This window comes from Podarcis pityusensis (assembly GCF_964106645.2).
Source record: "Podarcis pityusensis genome assembly, chromosome: 3".
Lineage (NCBI taxonomy): Eukaryota > Metazoa > Chordata > Lepidosauria > Squamata > Lacertidae > Podarcis > Podarcis pityusensis.
This window is the reverse complement of record NC_138026.1, coordinates 83,456,224-83,480,497: the sequence shown is the minus strand read 5'-3', so window position 1 is coordinate 83,480,497 and position 24,274 is coordinate 83,456,224. Positions and strand designations below refer to the sequence as shown.

The following is a 24,274-nucleotide window of genomic DNA, read 5'->3' as shown; positions in this document are numbered from 1 at the left end:
GGCGGCACAGAGATGGAAGCGGAGGTGACCGTCGTCAACGAGAGCAGGGAGGAAGAACCGGAAGACTTCGGATGGCGGCCAGCCACGGGAAGCGAACTGTATCCGACATTCGTCCCCCTGACACGGCAGCACCCAGATCCCGCACCGGAAGGAGGGGAGGGGGGAAGAGGGGGCTTCGAGGGGGGGATGGATGTCAGGGGTTCAGGAGCAGAGGCAAGGGCAAGGGAGGAAACAGAGAGCGAGGGAGAGGAGGCAGAAGAAAAGATGAGTGATGACGACGACCCGAGATCTCCGAGTCTTTCCAGTGAATCAGAAGATTCACAGAAAGGAGCACCAGTGGCCAGGGCAAGGGGGGAGACTAGGGGGACACCCCAGGAAGATAGAGCCAGAGGGGACTCAGAGGGGAGCAGTTGGAAATCAGGACCAGCGTCACCGCCAGAGAGCAGGGAAGAGGAAGGGCGCCAGGGATCAAGCGCTGGCAGCTCACAACAGGGGGGAGGGCACGAGTCAGGAGTGGCCACACCTCCATCGGGAAGCGAAGAAACGGTCAGACGGAAGGTGGAAGGTTGGGCGCGAGTGCCAAGTTCAAATGCACAGGAAGGTGGCGCAGTAGGCAGCCCGGAAAGGGAGCCAGGTCCTAAAGCCCGCCGAAAGGAGGGAGAAGAGTCAGGGGGGTCAGCGTCAGCGTCAGAGGAATCCTGGAAGGAAGAGACCCCGGGGGGCAGAGGGACCCAGAGAAGAACAGTCAGGCGGAAAAGGTGGAGCAAGGCTAGGATATTAAGTTGGTGTACAAGGGGCGGAGACTCAGATGGAGCTTCGCCGATCTAACCATGAGACGTAGAGTTGCACGCAGCAGCTTGAGAATGGAAACTGTAACTCAATAAAGACTTTTATTTAATGATCGCTGGCTAGCGTGATCCTCTGTGAGCTAGGATCTGGAAGCAGCTCTGACACTTACGTATGATGCAGAGTTTCATGAAATATTCAGCGGGTTATATCCAATGCTGCGCAAATAGACTTTCACGAGCACAATGGGACTTTCTTTTCCCTCCTGCAGTCCCTCAATCTACTCCACAGGGTTCCCAAATTCTTCCCGGCGGTAAAAAAGGAAGGGAAACTCCACTTGTATGAGTGGAAAACTGTCCCACTTGGAATGGTAGGGTAGGAACAACCCAGGTGTAATAACAGGCATTCTGCGAGTATTGCTCATCCTTTTTCCTTTCTATTTATGGTAAGTTCTACCTATGTGGCCACAATCCCTTAAGCACTTCTGATTCACCTATGTGCATCAGAACCTGAGTTTGGACCCTGAACTAAACAGCTTGCACTGTGTGGTCACTCTCACATGTAAAATGGGAATATTAATCGCTCGTTCCATGGGCCCTTTAGATTCTGAGTGAGAGAAGGAAACGCCAACACCCACCTGGTCATTCTGGATATGGCTGGGTATAAATTAAAACAAACTTAAGTAATTTCTGTTTGTTTCTTGACACTTCTAAATTAAGGCTTCAATTCTATGCACACTTATTTGATAGTAATCTCCACTGAACCACAGTAGGGAGCCACCTCTGAGTAAACTTGCAGAAGGTTGCACTGCAAAACCATAACAGGAGCAAGACCACTTACTGATCTTTGTCTAATACGCAGAACGAATCCAGGAAAGGGAAATTAGCTGCAATGCTTTCAAAGTCTTCTTGAGAGATGTAGCCATCATGGTCATGGTCATAGTTCCTAAAAACAGACTGAAAAATGCAAGAAAATTATACAATGTAAAGTAAAGAGCAATAGATTATGACAACATAATTTCCCTTAAAATCAAAGCCAAGTATAATGATAGCAACCATTAAATGAAGAACATTACTGAAGGTCAGGTACTATATGCCCAATATCTTAAAGCAAAAACCAGCTTCTAACAACTGATTCATATCAAGAACTGATATGTCTGTATCATACTGAAAGATGATTCAACTAACCACTAAATGAAAACACACCTCCCCCTTCCCCAATATATACTCTCCTGTGCACTTCATTCACCAATCTAAGATCCTACTCTGGGTGTCCTTGCTGACTTGAGTTGAGCAGGAGTCTACCAGGAGCAGGGCCTTATCAGAGGTGACACCAACAATGTGGTACTCTGTGCAACCGAGGATGAAAGATAAACCTTCACATTTACTCAGAGGTAATTTGGACCTGATCCCTGGATCCTATTGGTGAGGACTCTGTAGGTCAGCTGCGGAGTAAGTGAACTTCTGCTTAAAGGCCCACCAACAGAAAGGTAAATACATTTATATATTCATTATGGATTTTAAATACTGCGCTTTCCAACCCCGCAGGGTGATTGGGGGTTGTTAATGGTGGGGGTTTGTAATAAAGGAGCTGCAGTTCATACATGCTGCCAGAGATACGGTTAGATCCTTAAAGAATTTGGAGCCCAGATCCAGATTTGCAGAAAAAATTGCACATGCCAATTTACAGTGGTACCTCGGGTTACATACGCTTCAGGTTACACACTCCGCTAACCCAGAAATAGTACCTCGGGTTAAGAACTTTGCTTCAGGATGAGAACAGAAATTGTGCAGCAGCGGTGTGGCAGCAGCGGGAGGCCCCATTAGCTAAAGTGGTGCTTCAGGTTAAGAACAGTTTCAGGTTAAGAACAGACCTCTGGAACGAATTAAGTACGTAACCAGAGGTACCACTGTATATGTATAGATGCTTCTGGGCAAATTAAGATGTCAGGGCTGGGATCTCACCTAGAGCACCAAGCCACCCTATAAGGTAGGGAGCCTGTGGTCCTCTGGTAGGTGTTGGATCCAATTCCCAGCAGCCCCAGAAAGCATGACCAAGGCTAGCGATGATGGGAGTTGTAGTTTAACTACATCGGAAGGACCACAGGTTCATCACCCCTGCGAGAAGTAAAAACAAAAACAAAAAAACTTAAGCTTCTAGGTTTGGGGAAAGGGGAGGAGATCTGGATCTCAGCACAGAAGTCCTGGAACTCCTTCCTGCCGACAATGCTTCTGGCCAGCTGCCTAGAAGTTTGACCAGAAGGCACCTTGGCACCTCAGTGCAGATGGAATTGCCACCTGAAATTGACTCCTCTTTGACAATGTTTGTAGCCAATTAGACCTATTGGACCCTGTAGAGTGATAATTATAGGGTGCATTAGTCCTCACTTCCACAGTGTGCTTTAGGCATGATTTCCCACATGAATTTAGATTCTGTCTAAAAAGAACTTTATGTTTATCATGTGCACACCATCACATGTGATGAACATGCACACACATCTGTTTGTCATGAGTGCATATGATGGGAAGATATAATTGTATAGTGGCAGCATCTATAGGCTGAAGGCATATGATGCAGTTCTGGGTCAGTATATGCCAGTATATGGGGTGCAGTATATGTCACACCACATACACTACCTGCGAAAGCAATATACATTGCCTCTGATTTATGGTGAGAGAGGTGTAGATACCACATGTGCTGAAGTGAACCTATGCACAACAGCACATGCCCATGGTTTCTATATGGCTTTCTACCTATGTAGCATATTCTTGCTTGTGAAGCAGCCCTAAGAACATGCACATCCCATGACCGATTTGCCAGTCATAGCTCATACCACTGGAATTGATTGATTTTCAAATATAATAACAGGAAGTAAGTTTTTCAACTTGTAAAACTGTGCTTTACGTTTTAAGCCTGCACCAGCACATTCACATACTATGCTAGACAATCCTATGCATGTTGAGGGACTGCATCCCTAATCCTTCACTGACGCCAGGAGTGGGGAACCTTTGGCCCTCTAGGTGCTGCTCAACTACAACTCTCATCAGCCCTGATAAGCCTCGCCAGGGATGACAGGAGTTGTAGTTCAGCAACATCTAGCAGGCCAAAGGTTTCCCGCACCTGCCTGACACCCATGTATACCTTGAGCAGCCACACAAGTCATTCTGAGCACTCTCTCAAATACTTACATCAACTAGTTTTTGGATGTGTTTGTTAATAAGGTTCGGGTCAGGTTTCGGTATGACTCCGGACGCCCATTCAAGTGGCACCACTGTCTTGTTAGGGGTTGTTGGAGAGGTAGGCTGCTAACAAAGAAAATAAAAAAGCATTTTTAGGACTCACTGTGAATGAAGTTGTGGGTGACTTCTGTTAAGTTGTGGGTGAACATATTAGACGACACAGCGATTCTTCAAACAGCTCTTGTTTATTCACAGGCCAGAACAGAACTGAACTGAAGGGTTCAGCCAGCCTCCTTATATAGAGCTCCACTAGAACGCAACAGTAACCATTTTCTGTAACTATCCAATCACTGAACGTCACTTTCAATCCCTTATTTGCATATGTGGACCTGAGTGAAAACTATCTACAGTATCCCCCTGCTGGCCCAGGGTGAGAACTTCAGCACATAACTTCTTAAAGGATGCGCAGCTTGCTGCAGAGCGAGTCCAAAGTTGTGTTTCAACTTTCACATGAGATATAGGCTATAAGTCATTACCCCTTATAGTAGTGCAATACTTAAGTTCTAGTCTAAGAAATAGATCACAAGTGAAGATAACGTTGCACCAGAAGGAATGGCTGCAGTGAAGATACAACATCACACTAATATGATTGTTCCATCGGCACAAGTGTTTCTGCTTGCCTGACAGAATGATCTCCACTCCCCCACCCCAAGTGCTCTCCTGGGTCCCCCCTCCAACTGGCAATGGGGGGAGGAGAGGCGGGAAAGCCTCTGCTGCACTACAGAAACCGCTTGGTTGAATCCCGCCCTGTGTCTGTTTGTTTTTTAACAATGTGACTCTGTTTCCTTCTCTCTCCGATTCCTTTGCATATTACTACAATGGAAGAATGAAACGGCAACAAGGCAGTGACCTTCAACAATGCCATCACTGTCCAGGGTGCCTGGTAATCAATGAATAATCAGTGACATTCTCCTCTAGAGTGTTGGGCACAGGTGAATATGCAATAAATAAACAAAAAGTATCGACAATCAAAAACGGCAAAACTTCTGAAGCAGGAAGCACATTTCATTTTTCAATTGCATATGCAGCAATGCAATTTTACTTCCAACATTTCCCCCTCCCCAATTTCTCAAACAAAAGTAAGATAAGGTCCCTTCGGATCATTTTGCATTCCCTCCCATCCTGCTGTGAATATTAATTAGGGGGGGGGGGAGTAGTGCTGGATCTTCCTGACAGATAAGCATTTCTTAAATAAATAAGAAAGTAAATATTACTAAAAAAAACCCAAGTATATTACAAAGTTATAACACTCCTAAACCCTAAAAAGTTACATACTGATTTTGAAGTCCTTGGCTCGAGCACCAGTGAGAGCTTATAAATATCATCTTCTGTGTGGTAGAGATCCAGGGAAAGCTAAGAGTCAAACCAAAATAATAATAATAATAAAAGCATTATTTTAATTACTGGGGTGCAACTAAAGAAGTGTAACAAAATAAGAGAAACATAACTCCAACGGCTTCAGAAGATTACAATTTTTCAACAGACACAGTTGTGGGGGGAGAGTCTGGGCAGTGGTGTAGGAAACCTCTTCGGCACCTGGGGCGGGGTGCCAACCACCCACAGGGGTGGGGCTAATGACCCAGCTGCGCGCGTGCGCCCTTGGCCCCTCTACAGCCGGGGGAGAGGCAGCAGGCAGACAGCACGGAGCCTGCGGATGCCCGAGACATATGGCTCAGGTGTGCTGCAGGACCCGCAGTGAGTGCTGCCCGCCATTTTGTCACCCCCCCTCAGGGTGACACTTGGGGTGGACTGCAACCCCTGCACCCCCCTTCCTATGCCCCTGGGGGGTCTGGGGTGCTTGATCCTTTCCCCACCCATGATTTTTCTGCTGCAAGGCCTCTGTGCAGTTCCAGATAGTGTTTGTTTGCAACTGCAAACATGAGAAGAAACAGAGGCTGTTTTGTATAGAAACTGTACTGAATGCCACAGTTTTTGGTGGAGATAACACCAAGGTTGCTATCTCCTGAACGTAGTCCAAGTCCGGCTACTTTTCTTCCTGCTTGCTTTTTGCCCCAGCGCAAAACCTTACATTTGCAAACAAATCTCAATACTCACAAACAGTGCTTATTTTCTCAATTTTTTTAAAGGGGTACTCTCATTTTCCCACTCATATTGAAATACTGCCCCTCAATGAGGCCAAACTTAGATTCACAAAATGTTTAGGGGTATGCGTACCCCTGCGTTCCCTCAGAAAAAAGCACTGTTCATAAACATAAATCACGACACAGAACAGAAATTGACCCACACATCTGCTTCAGCATCAGGTAATATTCAAAGCATAAAATCACAACGATCATATTGAAAGGAGGATGGTGATCTGCTATCTTTGACAGTTGTGCAGCAGAAGGAATTTTGGTGGGACAGATTGACAAGGGGTGCAAAGGGCTGCACCTGCAGAAATTCCCCTTTCCACACAACTGTTAAAAGTCAGAGGATTCGGGTCTCCCTTTCACTGACCACAGGGCCATTCCCCAAAATTCATTGTGCAATAAGAACACGAGAGCTGCATAGGCTGGATCACAACATGGCACTGCCTTTGGGTCTGATCCAGAAGCTCCAGCTAATGCAGAATGCTGCAGCTAGACTAGTGAAGGGGAAAGACTAACAGCAACACATGACACCCACCTGCTACTAGGTCAGGTTCAAGGTTCTTGTACAAAGCCCTGAATAACTTAGGTCAAGACACCCCAAAGACTGTCTTACTCTGTACACTCCAAGTCAATCACTGAGATCATCTGGGGGAACACTATTAGTGGTCCACCATGGACCAGATGCATGACTTATATCAATGAGAACTTGAAGTTATGCTTTCAGTTCTGTGATCCCAACTCTGTCAAACTCTTTTTCCTGAGTTCCAGATGCCTGGTTAACATTGTTTTATTTCAGGAGGACTTTGCATCATGAATGCTTTTCTGATGTTTTAAAATGTTCTATGTTCTTTGTTTAAACCCCTGAGGTATTAAATTTTTGAGGTTTTTGTTTATATTTTCATCATTGTAAGCTGCGAACAAGTCCTAGATGTTGAAAAGGGGGAGGTATCTGTAAAAATAATTATCCACCTTCACCAGTCTGGTGTCCTCTAGATGTTTTGAGCTACAAGGTCTCTTCAGCCCCAACCAGCAAGGAAATAAAGCACCATTTATCTTTTCTGCCCTCAGCTGAGTATCTTGGATCAGTCCTAAAGCTGATCATGTGACTCCTAGGGCTACTGCTGTGCTGCATAAATTGCATTTCCCCCCCTTTTGCTCACCTTGGTTTCTCTTCACATTAGGTAAAAATAAATAATTGAGCCAATCTTCAAAGCTGCCCCTGTTGGAAAAGGAGAGGGAGGCTGGCTTTCCAGCTTCCAGAGCAGCCTCTCTCAGCACTGTTCTACCAAGGCTTCCACACAAAAAGGTACCACTAATCAGAAAATTGACAGGAAGAAGGGACAGGTCACTGCATTTTGCAATAGGGAAGCTGAACACACGAGCCCCTTGACCCTGAGGAACAGTATGGCCTGAGTACTACATGATTTTGCGGGTCTCATATTTCCACCTAGAGTCATTCTGTGGAGAAGTGTGTCCCTTTTCTAGTTGATAGGAATCTATGTGCCTCACTCTCATACAGAGCAGCAGCAGCTCCAACATGCCCTGCTTTGTCCTTTGTACAGATTTTATATTTAAAAGTGACTTATCTGAGTTAGTTTCAGTCTGATTAAAAAGAACGTATTCACCACAGTTTTCACAGACTGTAAAAGCACCTGGGGCTTTCCAGATATTTGCATAGTTTCAGAGTTGGTACAGACCACAGCATACAAACTATTGTTCTGTGCTTCAGTGTACCGCCACTTTCCACACTAATTATAACTGTTAATTCATTTATTGGTTGTATAGTGCACCACCTAAGCAAAACAACATGGAGCCCTGCCTCAAACTGCTTTCAATCAGACGTTTGACAGCTGCGATGGAACAAGCGAAGGGGAAGGGTAGAAAGTGCAAGGAAAACAAGAGATGAATGTGAGAAAAAAAACACATTTACATCCTTTGTTTCTGATTTAGGGCCAAGGGACAACAGCCTTAAATTCACTTATTCTAAATAATACTGTTCTGAGTTTGGGGTGGGGAGTAGGAAGCCAAGACCCTTCTAATTTCTGGATACAGCAAGTGTTAAAATCTAAGCAAGGATTCGAATTCCTGGAATAGCCAGGCTAGCTTCCTGGTATGCTAATGGGTCATGAAGGTAGAAAAGGGAAATATGCTAATCCAAAAGTCCCAAGTCCCATCCATTTCAGGGTGCTTCCATTTCAAAGGTGGTTGAATAAAGATCCCACTGCACAACCCTTATTCCCTGAAGTGTTTCTTTGAATCCCAGGCTATGTCTTTAAACACTGTAAGTTTTGAAGTAGCTCGTGTTGATCCGAACCCACAGCCCCACTAGACACAGGGATGGAGGCCTGCATGTTGTACCAGCTGCAGTGGACATTACTTCTGCAATGCCGCCTCAATGCTAAAACTGATTAGTTTTGATTATAGGACAGGCAGTGGCAGTTTTCTAATGAGTCTCTGAAAGAATGGCCTTGAGTGTCTTAAAATTTATTATAATTATAATTATTATTATTGCAGTCCTGAAAATGTAAACAATAACTGCAACAAATTATCAGGGCAAGAATCCTCCAGGGAAGCTTCTCTGTATTTTGCTATAGGAGATACGAGGTTTGCTCTCACTAATGCTTTAGCAAAGCTGAAAGAAGCCCATTTTGCACTTCAGCTCCTTATACAGATTGAATTATATAAAATTCAGCAAAGCGCACGTCAACACCAACAGCTGCTGCCAATGTTCAGACTGCTGCAGTGACGTGAACTGCATGCAATCTTCCTGCAGCCCACTTTCCCCTTCAGTCATCTTGTTATTTTGCTGCAGCCGTATCTATCAGGGTGGGGAAAGTTTCAATGTATTTATATGAGCAAAGAATAGAATGGAAGAATACCAAATATCCAGATATAAAACTGGACCAAGGATTCCAGAGGAAACAAGAGTGTAAAATACAGCGCTCCTCATAATCTGAATTGAGCCCATTTGGGCAAGCTGCAGAAGGCTGCTTCTGAGCTGTTATTTATACTGTACTACAGTGTGAGAGCCCTGCCAACCTAGCAGTTTGAAAGCACATCAAAGTGCAAGTAGATAAATAGGTACCGCTTCAGTGGGAAGGTAAACAGCGTTTCCGTGCGCTGCTCTGGTTCGCCAGAAGCGGCTTTGTCATGCTGGCCACATGACCCGGAAGCTGTATTCCGGCTCCCTCAGCCAATAAAGTGAGATGAGCGCCGCAACCCCAGAGTTGGCCACAACTGGACCTAACGGTCAGGGGTCCCTTTACCTTTTACCTTACAGTGTGAGAGCAGAGGTGGAAATGTTACAAAGATAATAATCTGTTCCTTTGCTATCAACTGACATTCAGATGCTGAACATAAAATATTTATTTTTTAATATGGAAAGAGTTCTCTTGGCTTCCAGCTACAACAGCCACATGGACACCCTCCCTATTAAAGCTGGATCTCTCTGGCTACCTAACTATGAGAACCAACTGCATGGGGTGGATATCACAATTGCATCTTCATGCTTATGAATCTTTCTGGTCAGCCATTGCTGGAGAAAGAATGCTGAGAATGTGAACGCTGAGTCACAGGACAAGTTGGAGAGAGAACATGATGCTGGGTGGCCAGACCCTTTAAAGGGCCATGTGAGCTTGTGAGACCCCACAAGATCCCAGGGAGGATCAGACCCTCTCCTGGCCATGGAGGCTGCCTCGCTGCCCTTCACTTCAGTATTGGCATGGAGATGTGCCAAACTGTGAGTTGTATTAAAGGAGCTTCAGCTAACGTTGTGGTTCAGAAGGGAAAATGTGTGCCTGCAAAAATAATTGTGTGAAAGAAAACAGAGAGAGTACACCCAAATTTGTTTATTGTTCTGTTATGTAGCTTTCAATATTCATTCCCTGCCCTGCCCCATTGCTGTGACACACAAATTAAGACTTTAAAAAAAGGCTGAAAGAATTTTAATAAGCAAGCTATGCAGCAGTGCTGCTACTTGTGTGCATGTGTGTGGAGGGGCATATGCAGGGATGCCAACTTGAATAAAATCCTGAGGGGCCATTAAGCTTTGGCTTAGTGTGTTGCCCAAACCCAGGCTTGTGGTTCAGTTCTCTCCTTACTAACCATGAACTGGAAGCCATAGTTTGGTTTACCATGTTGTACAAACCAGGCCAATATCAGTGCACATTCAGCAGAGGGTGTGAATTTATTTTATCATACGACAAGGATAAATTATGTGTGCAAATTGTTCATCAAAGTTGTGAAATGAATAATCTACAACGTAAAATGAAGTATTTGAAGAAATGAAGTAAGTCTCTTTGCAGGTTAACTCCCACCTAGCTGGTATCTGAATATTCTCACGTCTTTATCATTTTTATTTCTCTCTAATTTATTTGGGTTTTTTTTCCAGAAAATGTGCAATCTGTTCTATTAGTAAGTCTAACAAATTCACCCCTGCCTTTTACATCTCCTCCTTGCCCTCAAGGAGACAGTGATGGAAGGAAAAGGAATGTTTTCAAATTCAAATTTAACGGAACTTACTGTTAGCAGGTTAATTAAATCCATGTTTGGCTCAAGATGGTGAGAAGCAGTCTGCAGGGAAACCAGCTCACTCAAGGTGACTGAAAGCTGCTGCATTTTTACTATGTTGACTTTGTTCTCATTGATCCAGTCTGGAAAGACGACATGAACAGCTATCAGGTCCTTCAGGTGGACTCCTAAGATTGGGATTTTGAAGCCAACACAATCAGCAAAAGCTTTGCGGTAGCTGCAGTAGTTCCCATTGGAAGAGACTAGCTCGGTCATTTCGTTCCAGTCCTGTAAACAAGGTATAGAAGAAGCAAAACTCCGCAAAAGCATCCTTAACATTGCTTTGATTTATCTTAAAGAGGCAGCGCTTAGGAAAATCATACTGGGAGGACTGGAAACCTTTTCCTGGGGGGGGGGGAATGGTGGTGAGGGGCATGATCCAATAACAGAAGCAACTCACACGATTTCTTCCAGCACATTTTTGAGGAAAGATCATAGCTCAGAAGGAGTTCACATAGTTTGCATGCAGGAAGTCCAAGTTCAATCACCAGAACCTCCAGTTAAAAAAGAGATAGTGGGGTGGGAAAGAATCCTGCCCAAGATGTTGGTGAGATGCTGCTAATAAACAGACTGGGCTAGATGGGCCAAAGGCCTGACTCAGTATGAGGCACCTTCACTTGTTCTCAGTCTCCCTTATTCCAGTAAGAAAGGACATCTTTTTGAAAGATTACATTTGAGTTTGCTCATGTTCCTCTATATAATATTTACACAGACGTTGAGTCCATTACAAGAAAGGTGCTGTCATACCTTTGAAACTTCTGAGGAAAGGTGAGAATGAGTTTCTTTGAGACGTGAAATAGAGCTATGGCTTAGTCCTCCCACAACAGCCATCAGGGTATTGAAATTTTGAAGATGAAGAAGTTTCTGTAGAGAAATTAGACACATTGCTTACTTGTTGATGAAATGTTACCTGTTTCATTGTTCTAACAAGCCAAATGTATGGCTCTATCTGCAATCATACACACGCTTACTAGATAATCCAACTGATAATAACAAGCAAAGGTCCTGCCAACCTAGCAGTTCGAAAGCATGCCAGTGCAAGTAAATAAATAGGTACTGTTGCGGCAGGAAGGTAAACGGCACTTCCGTGTGCTCTGGCACTCGTCACAGTCCTCTGTGCACCAGTAGCGGTTAAGTCATGCTGGCCACATGACCCAGAAAGCTGTCTGTGGACAAACGCCAGCTTCCTTGGCCGGAAAGCAAGATGAGCGCCACAACCCCATAGTCACCTTTGACTGGACTTAACCACCCAGGGGTCCTTTACCCTTTTACCTTATAGTTATTTGTTCCAATGTGCAAGGCCTAGAATAATAGCTCTTGACTGTTGGCATGGTGCCTGATGAGAACTATGTTAAAAATGAAGGGCAAAAAATTGTTTGCCAAACTGAATTTCTTTTTTCTCTCTTCAAACTATCCTAGTAGAGATATTAATAAATGAACTTTACTGGGACATCCCCAAACCCACCTAAATGTGTAAATGATGAATTCTTAGCTGGAATAATATTACCAAAATCCTCTAATCTTGAATCAAATATTTTAGAAGTTCCTATCAAGAAGCAAACAAAACTAATATAAACCTTATGAACAATAAATCACCCATGACAGTAGGATTCACCACTGTATTTTATAAGAAAATTGAAGAATGCATAGTTCAACAATTAATATGCATAATAATGCCATAGCTACAATTAAGTTGTTACAAAAGGCATGAGCAGAAGCTGAAATGGTAATTATAGCCCATTTAGGTACAGATCTCTTACTCTAAGGTTCAAAGCATCCAAAACTGGACAGCTATCATAGCAGAAAGGCTTAACAAGTTGATAATAATCAAATAGGCAGCACTTATTTTCTCTATGCAGAGAAAAGATTTGATTGGCTAGAGTGGAAGTTTTTGCACTGGAAAATTTTAATACAGGAGAACAATATCTTTGATATACAACAAATCTACAGCAAGAATTTACAACAGCAAATCCCTTTCACAGTCAATAATTTACAGAGGTACAAGAAAAGGATGTCCTTTGCCACCAGCACTGTTTGTTGCCTTCCCCACCCCTTCCCAACTAGCCATTTATATTAGGAACAATATCAAGATACCTGGAGTAACACTGGGATAAACAGAATGTAAACATAATCCTTACTATGAACACTGTATCTGGGCTTCCTACATACCCTCTTTATTTTGGACCTCCATACCACAGTATTTCATTCCAAGGTCATTATTACCTGTGCAACATTGATGAATTTTGTGATTACTTCTGCCCTTTGCTGAGGGGTTGGTTTGCTAAGGACCATCAACTGGACCCACTTGGAGATGCCATTAAATAAAGCGATTGATCTTTCCAGAGTTGGGTTGTTCTCCAGGCAACCATGGATCACATAGCTCTGATAATCTGTAAACTAGACAAATTCATTGTTATATGGCTTTTCTAAACCACAAAAAGGACATATACTGGAGTAGATCAACATTCCCTGATAAGATCTATAACTTAGGAAATCTGACCTTTAAAAAAAAAAGTCCTCAGTGCACATAATTTAATTATTGTTTGATGAACACTGCGCATCCTTGAAGGACAGGGAGCACTACTAGCTTTCATTTCTGTTTGGATGAGGAAACACAGTGAAGCCTTGTGGTATCTTTGCAATATTTCTTTTCAAAAATGAAACCTGAGCATAAGCAGAAGTCCTTGTGCAGGGCTTACACTTATGGGACTCATTAGCTGAATCCCACCCACAGATCTGCAGCTTGCCAGCAGCAAGCAGCACGAACACCTTGATCCAAGACATTAGATCCTCATGGAACTTCCCCATTTGTTTACAAAGGATGCCAACAAAACCACCAATGAAATACAGAAAACGTCTGTAGACACAAAGGTGCCTGATGATTTGATGGTGGTTCTAAGCAGTTCCCTTGTAAAAACTATGCAGATCTTTAAGGATCTGTGTTTTGGATCCATATTTTTTTTATCACAGTAGTGCTGGAAAGCATCCGATCCATTATTTTCATGGCTCAGTTAATGGGACACATGTGACCTGTGATTTGTAGGTGATTTGGAGGGGGAAACTCATTAAAAAATAAGCAATTTCAACAGGATCTACTTTACTGGATCCAGTTTGTGTGTTTGCATATGCACACCTCCTCTCTCATAGACACAATATCCCCCAACTCCTGTAGCACCCCCATTTCTGACAGCCGTCTCACAATCATTCTGTTTTTCCTCCCCATGTCTCCTACATCACTCTCCTTTCCATCTTACACTTTCAGTCATTCCCCTTTCTGTTCAGCGCATCAGGTGCCAAACTAAACCTTGAAAAGTGCACCAAGCCGAAAGAAGAAGTAGAAAAGAGCACTGCTGTTCTTACTTCCTCTTTCACCTTTAGGTGCTTTTCAAGGTGAAGGTAGTGGTAAGATAACCACTCTTTCCACATCACAATGAAGGGAGAAGTAAGCATGGGGGCAGGGAAGGTGTAACAGGTTTTGTGGGTGGAAGGAAAAATAAGGGTGCCTACAGGCACTGCACTGATGACCCCAGAATGCTACATCCAACAAGCAATGAGTAGACACGGATCAGCCAGCACTGAGGCTGTATACACACCATTCATTTAAAGCGCATTTAAATATCTTGACTTCACTCAAAGAATCCCAGGGAATGTAATTTGTTAAAGGTGCTGGGAATTGTGGCTCTACAGCTACAGTTGCCAGAAATCGTTGGGGGAAGTAATGCACGTGGTGTTACGTGGTTTGAGATTTGATGTAATGTATATCCAGAGTCATGGAAATGGGCAATAGGAGCTGTAAAGCCCAAGTGCCGTAAGAAATTGTAGGCTTCTTACCGAGATCCTTCTGAAAGATTTATGCTCCAGAAAAGTGAGGTGCTCGGCAAGCTCAATGGGTTCCAGGTGATCAAACAGCAAACAAGCTTTTCCCTTCTTGGAAGGTTTTTTCCTTTGTGTGACTCTCCTCATCCAGTCATAAGAGGGACTGCAAGAAAGAATGATGAAGCCACTTTCAGGATCTGACACCCAATAATACAAACATGGAACTAGAACCCAGTGATGGCACTGCCAAAAAAACCCTGCATTTTGTTTGTGTGAAGTCAAACAGTGATATCTCCTTCAATTTAGATGTTCCACAAAAAAGGAAATAAAAACCAATTTAGCTATGTCTTACCTAAACAGAGAACTGTTTTGAAACTTTCTGAAGACGAGTCTGTAAGAATAGCTGTTGGATCAGAACAAGGGCCCATTACATCCAGCACCTCAGTTTCTAATGGTAGTCGATGTCAGTAGCAGCCAGTGAGGCAGTGTGTGTATGGGGGGCACCATTGCTCTCCTGTCTTTCCAACACAGCAGACATGGGTGAATGCATAGTGAGAGTGGAGGGGTGAGGAGCTTTGTCCCATGCCATGAATGGCAGCAAGTGTCAGACTGGCTCCTTTACAATTTGCTGCAGTGGGCCAAGTTCCCCACAACTCCCTCTTCCCTCTCGGTAAGCGCCAGAGGCTCATTGTGTTGGGAAGACAGGAGAGTAATGGTGTCTCTCCTGTGCCACCTCAACAGCTGCTGCTGCTGGCTGGCCTGGTCCTTCCTCCAGGTGGTGCACAAATCCAGGGCATGAAGGCAACAGCTCTCTTTCTTTCTTTCTTGTTTGTCCCCAGCAAATGGCATTCAGACATATATTACTTCTGAACCTGGTGAGTCAATTTAGTTATCATTGCTAATAGCAGTCAACTGAAGTAGCAAACACAGAGTTCTACTTCATTACACATCAGAGAGACACGTTCCAAATTTTGTATTTATTTTAACTAGTGGCTTTTTTCTAATAAAAAAAATAACACCACAAAGAACAAGAAGAGGAATTTTAAAAAATGTTACAATGATCAGTACTGGGATGACAAGTTACCTAATTATTGTTCTCTCCCACCTCCTTTACCCTTTTTGCTGTTTTGCCACGGCTGTCAATATCAATATTCAATCTTACTAGTCCTGGCTGAATAATCAGTCCTCACAGATGGTAATCCTTACATGCTAGAGATATCAATAAGATGGATGTGCTCTTCATAACCTAGGTGGCTGGCTAGTTCTTGAAACTCCTCAGTCAGACGAACCAAACCAAGGTCCAGATTGAATTCTGCAGGAAATTCCAAAATCCAGTATCTGAAATCATGACAGCAGAGTTATTTAGATATCAAGCCATGGAGCAACTTTGTGCTAAAAGCCTAACTTACTCCACCTTTTGGGAAATGAGCCTCCCTTAAATCAAATGAATTGACAGCTCGGTTGGAGAGAACTTTGGGCCTTGAATTGCACTGGCGGCAGTAGTCCTTTGGGTGTGGGTTCATCCATCACACACTGGGGTAATGATGGGATGATCCCTAACCATGAAAGCTTTCCCTGCCATGCAAACATTTATAGTCTCTCAAAACATTTCTATACCACCTAGCACAGAAATCTTGGGGTGGTGTAAACAAATGGGGGGGGGGAGCACATCCATATTAAAATCATCAGAATTCTGAGTTGTTCTCCTCTAAATTCTACTGATTTTAATAATATGTGAAGTTCTAATAAAATGTATCTACTGAAATTAACCACCACAAAGGCGTGGGAGCAAAAGCAGGTTTTCAAAAGAGGACACAAAGTGTTTTTTTAATTATTCAGAAAACATACAAACTTCCAAGTGGAGCAAAATTGCATTTACCTCATGAAGTAGCAGATTTTTAAGCGAATTTCACTGCAGTTTTCCCCACTAGCAGCTCTATATGTAGCTTAGTTAAAGAAAAAGCCATGCCTTTTGGTTTCAGTGGCTTTCTAAGGTTCCATTTTCTTGTTCAATTAAGCACTTGATAAAATGATAAACACTACAGTGGTGCCCTGCAAGACGAATGCCTCGCAAGACGGAAAACCCGCTAGACGAAAGGGTTTTCTGTTTTTGAGTTGCTTCGCAGGACGAATTTCCCTATGGGCTTGCTTCGCAAGACGAAAATGTCTTGCGAGTCTTGAGATTTTTTTTTTCCGCTCCCCCCCCCTTTATCTAAGCCGCTAAGCCTTTAATAGCCTTTTAGCAGCTAATCCGCTAAGCCGATAAGCCTTTAATAGCCGCTAAACCGCTAATAGCATTGCTTCGCAAGACGAAAAAACCGCTAGACGAAGACACTCGCGGAACGGATTAATTTCGTCTTGCGAGGCACCACTGTATATTCAACACAGCACTTGGTTTTGCAAGTATATTATATTTTTATTATACCCTGTCTTGGTGCCATATTGTGATGGAAGTGTGGACAGGAGTATTTTAAATAAGATAAACCAAACAGAATAATGAAAAAGTCACCAAGAAAATGTCTAGAATACAGGAGGCCAATTAATTTGACCCACTGCTAACATTGGCCATTAGTCTCCAGCAATACAGCAAGTCTTTCCAAAATAGCCATTCTATAATGTATAGAATGCATACAATGGTGTATACACCATTCCTTCCAATGATGACCAGTTTGAAGTCAAAGGAGAAAATCCAAGATTATTCAAGTTCATTGCTAAAAAGCTATCTACACTGAAATCATACAAGTAACTACTATTCAATAAATAGAGTATCCAAAAGGATATAGGGAGAGAAGTTTTCCTGCCAGTTCTGTGGATGGTAGATACCATCGGTGCATTAAAAGGAAGGTTCGTGGCAGATGACTGTTGCTCAGTTCCCCTCTGTGATCTGCAAAAACAGATATATAACATTCCAAGGTGGATAACGTGCATTAATGAATGGTACCATGTAAAAATAGGCACATTAAAAAGTCAAATGGACATCTCTCTCATACACACACACTTTCTAAAGTGATATTAGGAAAGGTAAAAAAAATATAGCTTACTATCATTAGCAGTGAGATGAGCACATTTATAAAGAAAGAATAACTCACCCATGATATCAGTATAAGGATGTGTGTACACCAGCTGTTTTTCCAAGGTGACACGATTTTAACCTCGGGAGCATTTTGTGCCTTCATGTCTTGAAGGTTGCTTCACACATTACATTTTCCCTACACAGTGGTAATATTTGTGTAAGAAACAGCATGTTCTGCAACATTTCAACTGAGGTGAGAGTATCCTTTTTACCACAGCAGTTGATCATGCCACTATCCCTCTCAGCAAACATGCAACAAAGAAAACACTACAAACGATACACAGAAGTTTCCTTTATGCAGGAAGAATGAAATGTGTGAAAAGGATCAAGATAATAACAGTTCTACAAACCCTCGATTAGTCTTGCTAAATATTTTATAACGTCTCTCTTCCAATCCATTGTCCAAACTAACATTTTCTTATCCTAACTTTTTTCTTTAAAACAAACAAACAAACGAACAAACAAACTCAGCTGACTTTGCAGCATTCAACCCATTCACATCCAGCCCCAAGCAGCATCTTGTTAATTCCCCCCCCCCCTTTTCTTGTTTGGCAATGGGTTGACTTTGCATAGGCTCAGCAACTTCATAGTCCACCTCAGGATTTCCCATCTTCCTCCCCTCCCCCCCAAAATAACCACATCCAGATTACTATGATTATACATGTGCCAATAGCACACATGCAGCATTATTTCAGGGGAGGGGAAACCCACCTACTCAAGAGACCAAAATCTCTACTAGGATGAATTACATTTTTACTAGACCATTCAAGGGTCTCTTGTGGCACCTGAAAAGACTAAGCACTTTTTTTATGGCATAAGCTTTCATGGACTCAAGGCCATTTTGTCAGATCCGACAAAGTGAGTTCACAAAAGCTTATGATGGACTTGGGGAAAAAGGAAGACTCATACCGAACATTTTAATGCAGGTGCTTAAAAGTTCATCCAACGTTGCGGCTTTCCCAAGTGTATTGGACCCCATCGTCCTTTAATTGTTAAAAGAACGAATACACTTCCACCACATCAGAGAAGGGCAGCAGCGGTGGCAGCAGTGGCAACCGAGGCTCCATTAGATGTCTGTCAGTTGCATTATCTGTACCACTTCACCAGAAAACTGGAAAAAGAAATAAGGTGGGGAGGAGAGAGAACCAGACTGCAGTTTTATATGTGGGCCAAACATTTATGGTTCAGCTCATCTTTTTAAAGATGATGATGATGATGATGATAATAATAATTAATAATATGCCCATACAAGAAGTGAAATGCAACTTCTCAGCAGAACCAGCTCTTCTTGTTTATATATCTACACCAGGAGCAAGGAACCTTTTTCAGACTGAGGGCTGTATTCTCTCGTAGGCAACGTTCCAGAGGCCACATGCCGATCGCAGGCAAGGACAGGACCAAAAGTCAGTGTGGCAACAGATATGACTTGTACCTTTTGAGAGTAGCCTCCATTATGGCTTCAAATCTCCCTCTCCATCTAAGTAAGCAAGAGGCATTATCACAGTTTGTGAACATATTCCAGTCGGGCAAAAGCACTTGCAGATTGGGGCTGGGGAGCACAGTGGCTGCGGGGAGGGGGAGGGCCAGGGGAAGTGAAACCCTTCCCCAATCTTAATCTCAGTATTTTAAAAAAGCTCTTCTTTCTTTCTTTCTTTTGAGTAAGTTGCTAGCATTTGTAAAACCTGACATATCAGGAAAAATGTGCAGGCACTATCCTTCTCATTTCAATTCATTTGCAAGAAACTAGACTGCTCCTCCTTTCAGTGTTTTAGTTTGCCCTCCCCCAAGAGTCCCCGCAGATGCCCATCTGGGGCTTGGGGAGAGTGGCCATGGCCTGAGGAGAACCCTGAGGGCCACAGGTCCATGGGACAGAGGTTCCCCACACCTGAGCTATACCATTCAGGTAGGATTGCCAGCTTCCCCCACCCTGGCAGGACTGTGACTTTAAGAGCAATGTGATGGGAGAACCAGAAATTTAGTAAGCAAAACTTCTGATAGTGTAACAGACAGGAGAAGCTTTGCCTGCTATATTTTTGCTCATTAAGCAGCTGTTAAAAGTTGTGGGATCCCAGGCAGGAGAAAAGTTGGCAACCTTCAGGTTGTTCTGTCTCACACACATAAAAGTACAGGCTGTGAGTACCAAAAGGACAGCCAGGAATTTCCACCTGTAAGATTGTTCCTGGCTTTGGGACTGGCTTAGTTCTTGGGGACGGGGGCCTACATTGCTACATATTCAGTGCCTCGATTTTGCACAGCACCTTTTCCAGCAATCTAGCAGGACTGTGTTATTTTGCTTTATGTCTTGATCTCTGCCTATAGTGTTTTGTTCCTGGTGCTCAGGAGTGTTTTCTTTCTACTGCCCATTCATCTCCCCAATTGCAGCAAAGACATTATCAGCCTCCAGCTGAATGGAAAATCCATGTGTTGTTTCTAGCAACTCCTAAGTGGGAGCTGCCACTTCACACATTCCTGGCCTGCTGCTGCTGCTGACGGGTTGTCCATTCTCCCTCTCTCATGGAATTCCACTTACTCGGTAAAAAAACAAAACAAAAACATGTACAAATCACAGAGGAGCTCATACACTGTAGAGACAGCATCGAATAGAGGGAAAGGCCAAAAACCACAGAAAAATAAGTAGTGATGGGGAGATAACACATTTTAATATGCCCTTGCTAAGGACTGCAATCTTAGATCTAACCTCTTAGTAACTGGCAAAGGGGAAGGAGATGCTAGTGGTTAGAGCACTCCCCCTGAACATGTAAATGTAAGGCTCTGTTTTGGGCAAAAATCAACCAAGCCTGGCTCCTTTCCCTTCATTTATTCTTTGCTAAGTGCTGCTTTGGAAGCTAGGGTCAGAAATGTTGTACAAAATCAGATCCTCTGTTTCACAACAGTTAAAGATGCAGGACGGCTCAGTGTAGCAAGCTGCCTTATATAATATGGTATACAATGTCATCTTTATTGGTGCTAGGGTTGCCATATTTTGAAGAGCAAAAAAGAGGACACATTTGCCAGTTTTTAACTATGGATCTCCTATGACGACTTTCATTTTGCATACCCATGGAAAAGAGGACTTGTCCTGGAAAAAGAGGATATATGGCAACCCTATAATGGCCCATCTAGCGGAGTATCAGTTACACTGACTGGCAGCAGCTCTCCAGGGTTTCAAGGCAAGGGTCTCTCCTAATCCTACCTAGCAATGCTTGGGATTGAACCTGGGACCTTCTACATATGAAGGAGATGTTCTACCACTAAGGAATGTCCATTCTCAGAAGAGTGGCAGAGGGCATGCTTTGGTTGTAGATGGTCCCAGGTTGAATCCTGAGCATCATCAGCTCAAAGGATCTGAGGGCCAAACTAGACATGACAAAAGAAATATGTGACTACATCTCCACTCACAAAAGTTTACAAAGAGCAGCTGTTGGTGGGATGGGTTGATCTGGATCGGGACTGTGGCACAGGGTAGGGGAATTGACCCTTTCCTCCTTGATGCTTCCCCCAATGAAAACTGCCCCCCAAAGCTGTTGTTTGCTATGATATATTTTCCCAAAGTGTGCAAATATATTTTTCCTATCTGGGCTACTGGAAGCTGTGGGGAGGGGAGGAGATTTTCATTGAAATGGAACAAAAGGAATAGTTCACGCAAACACACACATCAAGGTCTCAATCCAGAACACTCAACTACAATAAATTAGTGAAAATCATTTGTTTGCAGCTCGTATGCAATAGATTTTTGCTGTTCATCAGATTGTTAGGAGGGTACATAGGTACTCCAACTGCAATGGAACGGTGAGAAATACTCAGCTGCTAAAAATAAGGAAAACGTAGCCCATGTTTAAGCAGCAACTTTTTATTTTATTTTAAAAAAAACTTTTAAAAAATGTCTTCCAAGTGATGCAGACATGTGGAGGGAACAGAGCACCAGGCAATAGTTCCTCATAATGTAATCAACACTACTGACAGCAATGGGAGCTCTCCAGGGGCAGCCCTACTGTTAGACAGAGTAGGGCAGCTGCCTTTTGTGTCAGGTGCTGGCGAGATGCTAGAGGGCAGAGCTGCCATTGTGCCACCCACCCTACCCTACCCTTTCTTAGCTAGCCTATTTTCCTCAAGTGTGACAGAGAACACTGCTCCACTACCAGCGTTGAGGTACAATTCAGCTTAGTCTGGGAATATTATTATTATTATTATTATTATTATTATTATTATTATTATACCCCGCCATCTGGCTGGGTTTCCCCAGCCACTCTGGGCGGCTTCCAGCAAAATGTTAAAATACAATAATTCATCAAATATTAAAAGCTTCCCTAAACAGGGCTGCCTTCAGATGTCTTCTAAAAGTCAGATAGTTATTTATTTCTTTGACATCTGATGGAAGGGCATTCCACAGGGCGGGCACCACTACCAAGAAGGCCCTCTGCCTGGTTCCCTGTTACTTCGCTTCTTACAGTGAGGGAACAGCCAGAAGGCAAAGATTATGTATGTGGTACAGGGCAGGAAAGAAAAAAAATGCCATTTTGTCCTTTGTCATGGGCAACAACGCTTTTTGAGACAAGCCTTCACTTGGATGAAGGATCCATTTCCCCAGCAACTCCACACTGCGGTTTGAATGGTAGGAAAATGGAGTTCTCCTACAATAATCTGGGGCAATTTTGCCTAGATTGTGCAAAAGGTTTGTTACCATTTTTTGTTACTTCTGGGAAAAAAACATAGTGTGAAAATGTTCTGGGAAAGGGATTATTATGTATTACTACTAATACCGCTACACAGATTTCTATTCTGTCTTTTAGGGCGCATACCAGGGTGGGGGAACTTGCAGCCCTCCAGATGTGTTGAAGTCCCATCATCCCTGACCATTGGCAGTGCAGGTTTGGGCTGATGGGATCTGGAGCTCAATAAACATCTGGAGGGCCACAGGTTCCCTACGCCTAGTATATACCCTCCGAAGGCACTTCACGCTAAATTAATACAACATAAACATTCCAAAATTTGGAACAGCTGTATAAAAACACACACATTAAAATCGTAGAAGGGAGATCTGCCCTATTCAGAACCAGACTCTAAGAAGATACACTTAGGGCCCATTTTCATCACTGTCTGGTTTCACTTCCCATGACCCTGACACTATATTAATGAACCGAAAGGTCTATAATTTTCTGCCAATCATTTAACACTTCAATGTAATTTTGGAACAAACTGAATGGAAAAGTCACTGGTTTTTACACTGTTATGATGCTAGTACTTTGGGAACAGTCTTTAGATAAGACCAATTAAAGGAACGTGACCAATGGGTCGTTTCCAGGAAGTTCTCAAGCAGGGCACACAGGCAATCGCCTTCCCATGCTATCTGCCAGCCCCCCACTAGGAGCATGATGGTAACACCACGCACCCACCCAAAATATGAGCAAATATTAAATGGCAGTAAGCCTGGTGCCTGTTGCAAGCTAGTTTTCCCTTCTCTGTATACTAGTTATGCAAATGTTTCCTGAAGTGCTCTCAAGCACAGTTGATGAAATAGGGCATTTCTGCTCATTTCATTTTTATTAACCAAAAGTCAGTGCCCTTCCATCTGCCTCCCCACCCCCCTCACACCACAGCTCCCGAAACTGTGCTGCTTTGAATGAATTCCTTTGTAAACAGCAGCGGGACAGCTAAAGTGAAATACAAAGACGACATTACATTGTGACCCACTTCGTAACGTGACAGGGAAACAAAATCATCAGACCATTAACAGGGGACACACACCCTTCCAAACTAAGACAGGTTTTTACACCTGTAATTGTTTTGCAGAAGGGAGAACTTTCCCAGGAGCAGCTTCTCCATCACTGCAACACCACCTCTGTCCTCTCCTGAACCTGGCAAGCCAAACCGTCAACTATTTTATTCAACTTTACCTTTTCCTCCTTAAAGCAAAACACAGCAAGGCAGGTCCCCATTTTATAACACAAAGGAGAGTCTTGCTAATAATGGGTCCTGGAAAAGACTGCTGTTTTTGGAACTGGATCAGTGAAGTGGTGACAAGCTGCATCTCAGCTGCACGGGGATTTTGCAAGACGCTTGAAGAGAAAGTAGGAAGCAGTCCTGGCTTTATAAAAATGCAAACACACGCCCAGCCTAACGACAACAAGGAAAATTACTTACTGTACTTCGTTCTGCGGAGGTATTCAACACAAACATCTCCCTTCTTTGTCCAGCTGCCAAGTGTTAAAGCATAAATGAGCAGCTGTTTCCTTCAAGCTGGGGTTGTGTGTCTTAACTAGTCACATGCCCCCTCTGATAAATCTCTCTGTTGTGCCAAGAGGTCAGACTCTCTGAAGATCATTATTCCCCCCTCCCTGCCACCCCGCATTAAAAAACAACACCACCACTAAAACACAATTCTTTTCTTGACATGAGACTTTGCTAAAACATTTGAGTGGAACGTGGGCCAAGTCCCACAATTAGGATATTAAATCACCCATTAAAAATAATAAAATAAAACTGATAACCCTCATCAGAGGGCAGGACCAGTTAGGATGGAAAGTTAAACATTCTACTGTAGTTTGACCTGTGTGTTTTGTTTTTCCATCTGGTACTAAAGCATTCTTGCATCACTGGTTGGGTGGTAGCCAAACTTCAGAAGGACTTTGCTGTGTGTTCCCCACCTTTAGGAGGGTAAGGACTTCACAACATGGCACATTAAACTTGTGCTGCCTTTTCTG

At 43.3% G+C, this 24,274-nt stretch overlaps 1 protein-coding gene across 1 annotated transcript in view; it reads right to left on the bottom strand.

Moving 5' to 3' along the window:
• Nucleotides 1-24,274, bottom strand: part of RASGRP3 (RAS guanyl releasing protein 3) — a 52,168-nt gene that overhangs the window by 13,114 nt on the left and 14,780 nt on the right. Inside the window, exons 4-14 of the mRNA XM_080997713.1 lie at nt 18,483-18,684; nt 17,282-17,384; nt 16,380-16,442; nt 15,707-15,838; nt 14,516-14,663; nt 12,908-13,081; nt 11,432-11,548; nt 10,637-10,912; nt 5,301-5,378; nt 3,975-4,091; nt 1,627-1,742 (exon numbers count right to left, since the gene is read on the bottom strand). Coding sequence (XP_080853839.1) covers nt 1,627-1,742; nt 3,975-4,091; nt 5,301-5,378; nt 10,637-10,912; nt 11,432-11,548; nt 12,908-13,081; nt 14,516-14,663; nt 15,707-15,838; nt 16,380-16,442; nt 17,282-17,384; nt 18,483-18,552 — 1,394 coding nt within the window. The 5' untranslated portion in view covers nt 18,553-18,684. The remainder of the gene's footprint in view (nt 1-1,626; nt 1,743-3,974; nt 4,092-5,300; nt 5,379-10,636; nt 10,913-11,431; nt 11,549-12,907; nt 13,082-14,515; nt 14,664-15,706; nt 15,839-16,379; nt 16,443-17,281; nt 17,385-18,482; nt 18,685-24,274) is intronic.